General features: G+C 36.3%; 1 protein-coding gene across 1 annotated transcript; it reads left to right on the forward strand.

The window, feature by feature from the left end:
- The first annotated feature begins 346 nt into the window (after positions 1-346).
- Positions 347-10,064, forward strand: LOC131797962 (uncharacterized). Its single transcript, XM_059115626.2, has 14 exons — positions 347-454; positions 2,982-3,052; positions 3,597-3,647; positions 3,879-3,929; positions 4,694-4,735; positions 5,192-5,239; positions 5,809-5,844; positions 6,479-6,532; positions 7,369-7,404; positions 8,055-8,088; positions 8,469-8,500; positions 8,969-9,029; positions 9,483-9,526; positions 9,861-10,064. The coding sequence occupies exons 2-13, from the start codon at positions 2,995-2,997 to the stop codon at positions 9,499-9,501; spliced, it is 522 nt and encodes a 173-aa protein (XP_058971609.1). The 5' UTR covers positions 347-454; positions 2,982-2,994; the 3' UTR covers positions 9,502-9,526; positions 9,861-10,064.
- The last annotated feature ends 1,159 nt before the right edge of the window (positions 10,065-11,223 follow it).

Raw genomic sequence — 11,223 nt, forward strand, 5'->3', positions numbered from 1 at the left:
CCGCCAAAGTTCCGGCTCAATTCTGCCTTGCAGGCAGTTCATCTAATTACCGGAGCCACAATCATAACGGTTATCGCTTCTGAGTGAAATTTGATTGTCACAGGTTCTAATTGTAATTTATTGCTTTTGTCATTTATACTTTTGCTTCCTACGAATGGAAAATAATGCCATCAATGTCATGAAACGGAAACCAGGGGCGTCGTTCGCATTTGCGGCGCGCCTTCCGTTGTCGATTTCACGGCCCGCCCCCTTTTCATTTGCATGATAAGCGAATAGTCGAGATACGCCAAGAAATATTCATCCAACAGCGTCTATTGATACACCACTGGATGGCTATAATTATCATATTTTCCATTTGTAGGGCTACTTAAGGAGCTTCCAAGCGAAAGGGAAGGTTATTCTGCAAAGAGGGAGAAGGGTGAAGGAGGTAACATTAGCTGTCTCTCACAAAAAGGTAAGATTTACTGCCTACATTACCGGCTATTTTTTTACAGAAAAAAAATTCAAAACACCGTTCTTTGACTAAACGAAACCAGAAGCCAAGGTTAAATTCTTATTTCTATTTTATTTTTGTGTTTTTTCAATGTCATGACAAAACAGTTATTGTGAATTTAATGCGCTATTGTATTTGCAATAAGAACAACAGAATTTTCTCACCCAAGTCCGAAAAGTTCTCACTGCTTTCACTTTAAAAAGCCACTCCATAATTGATGTCACCCTTTTAGTGTTTGTCACATTATTTTGCAAAAAAACCCAATAAAACAATACTTCTAAAATCCAAAAGTACAACTGTTTGCATTCTAATGCCACTAAAGGGAAATAAATAATTTATGATAAACTCTAGAATTCGACAATTTTTCCAAAGTTCATTTGCGTGAGTTGCTTATGCCCTAATCAATTTCAAATGGTGGTTTGCAGTTCTCAAGTTAAAAACATTTTCTATATTATAGAGGAATGAAAACCTTTTTAGCGTATCAAAAGGCTAGGGTTCCAAACCGCGCTCTTTTTTTCGTCGGTAAATTGTTGGACTTGTGTGAGTTTCAAAAGTTACTAAAGTTCATCTGAATACGGCCGAGGTTGGATGTCAAGACTTTTAGTAAGAGACAATTGTTTAAAAAAATTGAATTCGCAAATGCAGACTCATTTAGTTTAGCAAAACAAAGTAGCTTAACATCGGTCTAAAAATTAAAGAGCGTTCATTTTTTCACCCCCATTAGATTGTACCATTTAATCCTTACAAAAGTAGTCTCTATCAAAGCTACAGCTAAAGAAGTGACTGTATTATTTAACGAGAATTTTCGACGTATTTGACACAAACATTCCTTGATGGAAAGAAAATAGCGAGTAATGTTTAGTTCCTAAAATGATCAGAAAGGAGGAGTTATATTCGTAATTTTTAATTTTCTTTAACGAAATCATGAATTATACTGGGCTGGGCATAATTAGTTTAATGCTGGAAAAAATATTGGAACTGGCCATAAGCAGTTAAATGGAAAAAATATTGGAACTGGCCAGAAGCAGTTTAATGCTGGAAAAAAACTGGAACTTGGCATAGGCAGTTTAATGTTGGTGGCAAAATTGAAACTGGGCACAAGAATATTACTATTGGTAGAGATGTTGGAACAAATATAAATTTGGTAGGAATTAAGTAATAACCACAATTTTCTTTTCTTGTAAACATACTGTGTTAATGATAAAACACCTTTATAGTTCTTACATCTTTTAAAACTTAACCTGAACCTTAGTTTTTGCTTTTTGCAAATGCCTTTTCAACACAATAATAAATAAATCAACGCTGTATGTCATTAGAGATGAAATGTTTTGACAAGTTTCCGCTTTTCTTGGAGTCTATAAAAAGGGTTCTACAAACATTTGCTATTTATGACGTATAATTCCAAAACATGCAGTTTAAAATATCATCACATGATATGACAAGGACTCTTTGTTTCTACTTCCTTACGAAGTGTTTTTGTTTTTTGGGTTTTTTTTTATGTTTTCTTTAAATTTGTACCTTTTTCTAATATAATTTTTCCTTTTCATCGACAAAAGTAAGACCATTATTTTCATTCGTATGCCAAAACTTTCAATTGTCTCACTACATCGTCATTTTTCCATTAGGAACGATCATCAATAATTGCGTGCAACAAAATATAGCTACAAAAAACATGTCTTTTGCGTAAACGAAATTGTAATTAATCTTTGTTGTGAAAAGTGAATTATTTCTCGTGCAAGATGTACAAATGATTTCCGCCCTCCACAATTACCCTTGAACCGATAATAACCTTTCCCCTCCAGCTGCTATGCTGTGCATTTGTTAATAAATTAATGAGGGCTTTCGACGTGACAATTACCTCTCTTTGGCTTATATTTCGTCTATTTTCAAAACACGTCAATCAGCTCGTAAGATTTAAGTGTTTAGGGCCAGCAACATTGTGTGCCAAATCCTGTTTTCAAAACACGATCGCCGGATATATTTTCCTCATTTTTTGCAAATTTTTTGTTAATTTAGTTTCTTGGGGAATGATTCTTCGTTTCTTGCAAGAAGGAAAAAAACTATTTTCTGTTGTCCCTACTTCTATTTTACTGATCTCAAAAAGTGTGTCACGAACAAAAATTCTGCCCAACAAATGCTAATTAATCAGCCTATTCATTTATATTATTTGGAAGTTGTTCGTAACTAAACACACACCAAAGAGTACTTTAAACTCGCTTTTTGTGTGATTTATAACCCTCAATGAAAATTTTATCCATCGTCCTTGCTGTTTGCTCTATCGACTGAGTTCGAAGGGCGCTGTGCTTTCGCTCCCAGATTCCTGTTTCCCCTTTTACCGTTCCCCGTTCTTCATTTCTTGCTCCTCGTTTTATATTCCCTTTCCTCGTTCTCAATTTTTCTTTTACCGTTTTCCGTTTCCCGAACTAGATGTTACTAACATCCTTTGGCTGATTTGTCTTTTTTTTTTTTTTTTTCTATTCCTTCTCAGGAAATCTTCCATCATGCGTGGCTTGTTGTTGATCGTTATCATTGCTGTGTTAGCAACGTTTACTACCGGTGGTAATTTTAAGCTCTAATATGCCTCTAGTTTACATCTTAACTTTGTCAAACTTTTTCTCGATTCAGAATGAATCCAATTTGATGATTCCTCCTCGACTGTTCACAATAAAAAGCGTTCTCGCTAATTTTTATTGATAACGAAATCCTCTATGTCTGATGCTGCTGGATCGAACGTAATATCTATTTCGCTCTCGCTATTTCTCGATATCAGCGTGAGTTTCATCGTTTAATTTGGTCATATATCTTTTCATAGTCAAGGAACATTCTTATGAACATAGAGGTATATTTGGAAAGAAGCGTTAACCAGAAATATGTCAGCGTTCGCAGAGTAAAAGGTCTTTTCTCTGAGAAGAACCGCTGAAGATTTGACAAAGGCAACGTGAAGGACGTAAATTCTTCGTTCGAACGATTCTGGAGGGGTGTGGAGGGCGGAAGCATATGTGTTTACTAGAATCTTTCCTCGAAAAGGACATCATTCAATAAGAAGGGACTGATGGAAAGAACCAACTGGCGGCGTTTTTATTAACTTTTTATTACTTTGTAGCTCTTGAGAACGAGAAACGTCAATATTCTCAATGGCGACCTGGGAAAAAAGGTTATTACTTATTATGTTGTTACTGATATGGTTTTTTTTCTTTTATCCTCATTTTCGTTGGTGTCAGTGTTTTGTTTTGTCTCTTAATGATAATAATAATAATGATGATGATGATGATGAGGATGATAAAAACAACAACCATAACCAAACAAAAACTCAGAAGTAGCTCTAACTTTAATGGAAGGAACCGACTGGAAAGGTTTTTATTAACTTTATTTTATTACCTTGCAGCTCTTGAGAACGAGAAACGTCAATATAATCAATGGCGACCTGGAAAGAAAGGTAAGATGAATAATTTTATTTAAGTAGTCCTTAATGTGTTGTTGCTGATGCTATTTTTTTCTTGTAATAATAATAATAATAATAATAACAATGATGACGATGATGATGATAAAAACAACAACCATAATCAAAATCAAAAAAGTAATTCTAACTTTAAAAAGGTGAGAGAGCGAATTCAAACCGAAAGGTTGGTTAGGAAGAAGTTCCAAAGATCACTGGTACAATACAAAAAGGTTGCCTTTCGACACCTAAATACCCAAGGAATATTTGACAACAACTATATACCAAAGTGGAGGTGGTTAAAGGTAGATATTTACCGAGCTGCAAAATTGTTGTTAATAATAAAGCTGTCAACAATATAACACAGAAATACAATTCTAACTCCCGCTACTAATACAATATTTTCGAGCACAAATCCTAAGCAAGTTGCTCGGAGGTGACTAGCAAAGGTTATTGGGAGTTTGAGTAGCCAATCAGAGCGCGCCTTAAACGCCATTTAGTATATAATAAAGCTTGATGTCCAAGAGAGTTACCATACCACCCATCAGCTTATAATGAAAGCTACTGCTAAGAAAAAATTTAACTAATGCTTATGATAAGAATAAAAATGATGACGACAACAATAATTTTTAACCAAGGGCAGTCTCTGGTCCTCTGAGCACCTAGCGATCATCGGACCACCTTTACTTAGCGTGCATTGCAATGTAAATAGCATAACTATGATATATAACGTGTTCCTTGAAAACGAACATTAATTTTTGCAGATGAGACACATTTGCTAGGGAATCAACTACACGATCTTCAAGGTAATTTAGATGTCTTGCATGCTTTCACGTTGGTTAAGTGCACAAATATATGAAAAAATTTTAGTTATTTTTTTTGTTATCTACACTTACCTAAGCCCACACTCAGAATGGCTTCAGAATGGCTATCTTACAAAAATTGTTTTTGTGAAGAACCGTGGGAGATTTGAAAAAGGCGAACGTTAAGTAAGAGAGCTGGGATGGAGAATAAGGAAAGAGAGACAGTTGTCTAAAAGAGAATGTGTTAGGAACGTGAACTCTCCGTTTTAACGATTCTTGGGGAGGGGGGGGAATCGGCGCACCAGTTACAATGACTTTCACTTGAGTCCTTCATCGAAAAGGAAATCGTTTCAAAAGGCAGCGATTTGTGGAAAGAACTAATAAATGATAGGAAACACACGATGCAAAGTTTTGTCGCTAATTTTCAACGTTTTATTTTCCTCCTTTTTGTTTTTGCAGCTCGTGAGAACGTACAACGTAAAAATATGTGGCGACCTGGAAAGAGAGGTGAGATGCCTTTTTTTATCTTAAATGTAATTAATACTGTCGTCATCGACGCTGTTTTTATCCTGTATCTTACTGTTATTGGTTTTAGTATTTTGGGTGGTTTGTTTCTTGATGATGATAATAATAATAATAATAACAATAACTATAAAATAATTATAGCAGCATTGACAAAGTGAATAATAAGTAAGAAAGCAATTCAAACCGTGGGTTGGTTGACAAAATTTTCCAAGATCACTAGTACACTAAAAAACCAATCATTTTTATCCAAAAAGCCTGCCTCTAGATACCTAGATACCCCGGACTATGGGATAAAGCTTGATGTCCAAGGAAGTAACTATATCATCTATAAACTTACGGTGCAAACCACTGGTCAAACAAAAAGAAATAATAACAATAATATTAGTAATGATGACAACAATAATTTTAACCAAGGGCAGCCTCTGCTCCTTTGAACACCTGGCGGTCATCGGGCCGCCTTCACTTAGCGTGAAGCGCAATGTGAATAACAGAACAAACATTTATAACGTGTTCCTTCAAAACAAACATTATATTTCCATTACATTTTTCAGATGAGATACAATTTTTAGGATATCATAATTTCCAAGGTAAGTCAGATGTCTCGCACGCGTTTACGTCGGTTTAGTGTACAAGTGTATGAACAATTTTAGTCATTTAATTTTTTTTTCAACACTTTCCTTAGCTTCAACCACATATAGAGCGCCGGAGAATCTTAACAATGGAGTTCTCTTGCTTTATTTGGGTCTTACCTTTCACATCCATGTTTATAACTTGTCTGTCTATCCCGCCTTAGTCTGCAGATAGATTTATTTTTTTTTATTGGAATTTTGAGGCGTCGTGAATGCACAAATTGGCTTATCCTTATCGTTATCACACTAAGTTTGTCTATTAGAAGAGGTGCAGGAGGATTGAAAAAGGCGAACGTAAATAAGGTGGACTGGGATGGAGAATAAAAAAAGATAGAGCGCTGACGAAATGGAAATAAAATGTCCAAGAGACGTGAGGTCTCCGTTCAACGTGTTTTGTGGGGTGTGGGAGGGGGATGGGAGGTTGGACACCAATTACGATGGTTTTCACTTGAGTCCTTCCTCGAAAAGAGTATTGTTTAAAAAGGTAAGGAATTATATAAAATAAACTATTGGATGTAACGAAACACACGATACAGACTGTGACTTTGTTGCTAATTGAAAAGGTTTTTTTTCCTTTATACGTGTTTTGCAGCTCCTGAGACCGTAAAACGTCAAAATAAAAAATTATGGCGGCCTGGAAAGAAAGGTGAGATGACTTTTTTAGTGTAAAATGTAATTGATACTGTTATCGCTAGTGTTATTTTTATCTTGCATCTTACTGTTATTGGTTTCGGTGTTTTGGTCTTGTTGTTTCTTGGTTAAAATAATAATGACAATACTTATAAAAAATAATAGCAAAAGTGACAAAGAAAGCAATTCAAATCATGGGTTTGCTGGGCAGAATTTCCCAAGATTACTGGTATACCACAAAAACAATAATTTCTAACCAAAAATCCTACCTCTGGGTACCTAGATACCACGGGCTATGGGATGTATATTGATGTCCAAGGAAGCAACTATACCACCTAATATATAGATTTAGGCAAGCCTAAAAGCGGAGCTCGCATTTTTTTTTCCCGCACGTCTCTTCAACAAAACTAAAGCCCCTACTATGGATAAAGTGCGTGGTAATATTAATGGATTTTCATTCGCAACTTCTCCGTATCCGTGTAGAGGACTGACTATAAGATAGTGCCCGTGATACAGTTGGCCGTGCATGCTAAAAGTAGCACCTTGTACGGTCGGTTGTACGGCCGTACGGTCGTACGGTCGTACATCCAAATTTTTTCGGCTTGATGGGTTACTACTATTTTGTATAACTTTTTTATGGGGCTACGCTCTGCGAGCTCCGCTATTAGCTTACGGTGTAAACTATTGGTAAAAAAAAATAACAATTGATCATTGATAATAACTATAGTTTTTAACCAAGGGCAGTCTCTGGTCCTCTGAACTCAGCGGTCATCTGGCCGCCTTCGCTTAACGTGCATTGATTCATGACGTGTTCTTTTAAAACAAACATTACATTTCCATTATATTTTGCAGATAAGATACAAACGTTAGGATATCACAATGCCCAAGGTGATTCAGATGTCCCACATGATTTTACGCCGGTTAAGTGTACAAGAGTGTGAACAATTTTTATTGATCTTCTTTGCTATCAACACTTTCCTAAGTCCCAACCACATTATGTCGAAAAATCTTTACAACGCAACTGCCTTTCCTCAGTTGGGACTACCGCTGAGAGTAATGTGAATAGATTCTCCATCAAAACTGAAAAGGTGCATTTCGAAAACTTTCTTCAGAGTGAAACTTTATTTGGGGTCAACCGTTCATATAAAACTCCGACTGAAAAGAAAAAAAGCTTTTCGAGAATACTCACGCTAATGCTTTCATTTTTCTTGTGTATGTGTCTTCTCTCTGCGCATGCCTAAGGGTGCACCCGATCAAATGCCTTCTTGTCGTCATAGCCACTCTTTTCTCGCTTCAATTGCGGTCATGAGGATTCCGGGAGCGAAGTATGATTTTCACCAGCAAGAGTGGACATATTTTTAACTGACTTCTTAAAAGAAACGACTTCAGAAATAACTGAACTAGAAACATTGTTATATTAATATATTCTGCTTTCCATTCAAATCCCTTCCTCCAGGTAAGCAAAACAATTATTATGTCTAGTTTCACCGATTGTTAATTCGTTAGTATTTTTTTTCTGTCTTTTTTGCATGATTCAGCCTCTTCAGGATCCATACCAACTCTAAATGACCAGTAAGTTTGCCTAATTAATACTAAAAAGCGCTCCAAACCGCCATTTTCTAAAGAGTGACTCCCTTGTCAAGAATGAAGTTTCTAATAGGCACCCTCTCCCCACCCCCCCCCCAACCATATTATAAACGAAACTGCTGGTATTTACATTTCCTTGGGCCAAGTAGCGTTTCATTGTAAAATATATGGGTATTTGAAGGCCTCTAAAAGTCTTTGTTTTGAATATTGAAGGCCTTTCAGTAAGATTAATGCTCACTAAAAGGTATTTATTCAAGCTGGGTAACAGTCAAATGAAATGTTGCGAGCTGCCTTATGAGGCTTTGATAAGCACCCTACCCCATCCCTCCCTGAATTTGACATGAAATTTTTTATTTGTTTCCCAGGAAACAAAACGATCTGGAAACTCAAATGACAGGTAAGTGAAATTGCCGTGGATATAGTGGAAGTGTTAAACCCATTTCTTTTTATTCAAACGACGGCATGTGAATTTGAAAATCAACTTTTTCAAATTTGAGCGGAGTTCTGTTCTTAAAAACACATAGGAAACAAAATTCGTCTTCTTTACTAACTATCACAATATGAGAATCTTGTAAAAATAAATTTGGTGACCAATTACCAGTAAGTTCAAAACATCACAACTAGATTTCTTAAAGAAGGCGCTCGCTCTTTTGACAATAATTAGACCCACCCGTCAACAATCTCGAACGATCTCCTAAAATTGCAGAAGGTGTGTCTACGATCTACAGACGATCTTTTAAAGAAAGAGAGACGTGTAGATGTAGGCTTAAAGATCCCTTACGTTTTTACCTTTACCTTCACAATATCAACAGGCGTTATGGTTTCAATCATCTTACTTTATTTGATTTCTTCTTTCTCTGTGCAGGTTTGGGAGGAGTCAGCCCGCCAGTAGCCAATATACCTTTCCCAAGACCAGGAAGAAAAAGGTAATGATTCCGTGGCGGATCGTGGAATTTTCGGGAGGAGAGGTCAAAAGTTACTAATTACTAATTAGTTACTAATTTACGCGCGATTCTTCTTCCAAGGATGAAAATTAATCCATCCGAGTAATCATGTAACTTGAGTTTTAAATAATGTAAAGCGTTAAGAAGTTCCCCACGAACAAAACTTTGACAAAACTCACAACTCTAAAAGATCGCCCACTTAGCTGCCGCGTTTTTGACCCAGACATGATGGGCGACCGCGAGTACTCGTGGAAAAGCTATTGCTGTGCTCAGAAGCTATATTCGGTGTTTCAATTGTGTTCTAAACAAGCCATACTTTCGTAAACTAGATTTAGATTGTTCTTTAAACTTTTCTACTTCACGACCTTCAATTAATTTGTAGTGACAGTACTGTATTGTATGAAACTAATTTTACAACGTTTTCTTGGCTCCCAGGAGATCAATGGCTGCCTAAGGTTGAGAGATGTCCAAATTTCTTGGTAAGTTAAAATTTTCATTTTGGTATATTTTTTCTGATATTTTTGTTTCTTGAAACGATAACGTTTCTTTGTGATATCAAGTTCCACGGCCGAGTTTTGAAGATTCTAAATAGATTCGTTTCAATATTTACATCATGAAGACGTCGTTTAACTATTTTTAGCTGCAACACCTGCCGAGTATTGCTATAAATATTTATTTGAGAAACAAAACTGTACACCTCATTAACCTTTGAAGGAACAAACATAGATGTTTTTATTAAGTCAAAATTATTTGCAATAATTCTGATCCACAAAATAACCTTTCTCTCGTAATTTTGTCTCTCCTTCCTCTCAGGCTAAACTACGGACATGAAAAAGCTTGCAAAAACATAGTTAATGATAAATACCACACAAACGAAGACCGAAAGTGACGAGGAATGCAAGTTTCATGAAGATCTTTGAAACACGATAACACCCTTATTGATTCAGCGCCGCTTGAAAAGCCCGGCGAATGTGAATGAGTTAAAAAGTGTGTAAATAAAGCTAAATTTCAAGCGTATTCTTGCCATATTTGACTCATGGGTTTAAACTCTTGTTTGCGTCACGGAAATATGCCTTTTGCAGCTTGAAATTTCAAAACAATTAAATGAAAAAGTGCTCCCATGTACATCTCGCAAGAATGATCTTCCTAACGTTTAACATACATCTTCTAAACGCTCCGGCAGTATTTCTTTGCAAATGAGTAAGGCTGAAAATTCGTTGTTATATCATGTTAATACTCGCTAGTTTGGTTTTTAATTTGGCTGGCTAATGTATTGATCTTGCAAGGAGAAGAGGCGGTTATTTACTTCGTGGATTATAAGGGGAAAAACATCCCTAAAAATAGGGGCAACGCTAATTCGTGTAATGAGCTGGAAGCACAATATTTTCCTTCCTGACTCCTGCGTTAAACTCGAAACCTCCCGAGAAAACATAGCCCACTCATGACGTAAACGCAAATTATTGACATTTAAACCCGAATTGATCGATAAACACATCAATTACAGCATTTGTCCAATTAACTCTGCATAAAGCACACATTTCGTCACGATTAATTTTAATGAAATTTCACCTAAGCCTCGGTTTCAAGCAGTTGGTGGACCTCAAGATTTGAGATGTAGGAGGCAAACTTTTTCCCAGGGGTAACTATAGTCACAATGCTCTACACAGTTTTTAAAATATCAACGTTTATTTAAAACGTTGTAAATTACCGTGAGGGCGATTTTGTCTGACGACGCCTCAACTTTGCTTAAGCAACTGGCCCTTCGTCTGAAGCAACTGGCTCAAGTAATTTTGTTCGCGAACAACAAGGCCACAAAAGTGTTTCCGAAAGGTTCTCTGCCTCTCCGTGGGGTCAAAATAACCTGAAATCTGTAAACAGCATTCATAAATTTTAAAAAACAAACCGCACTTTCTCGTTAAGGTAGAATGTATGCGCACACAGCGCCTATCATTCTCAAATGTCAAATATCTTCATAAATTCACGACTAAGTACATCTCAATTCGAACTGCTGTGGCGGAGAGATTCCGGGGTGCGAGCAGTAACAGATCATTTATAGAAATCGGCCCCATTAGATAACGAAATGTTAATTATCCCAAAGAGAAGTTAAAAAAGAGAACTGGAGCAAAAAAGCATTTTTAACGTGATAATTGCCAGTATTTTAAAATGTCAAAAGCAA

The sequence above is a fragment of the Pocillopora verrucosa genome, chromosome 3, assembly GCF_036669915.1.
Source record: "Pocillopora verrucosa isolate sample1 chromosome 3, ASM3666991v2, whole genome shotgun sequence".
Taxonomy (NCBI): domain Eukaryota; kingdom Metazoa; phylum Cnidaria; class Anthozoa; order Scleractinia; family Pocilloporidae; genus Pocillopora; species Pocillopora verrucosa.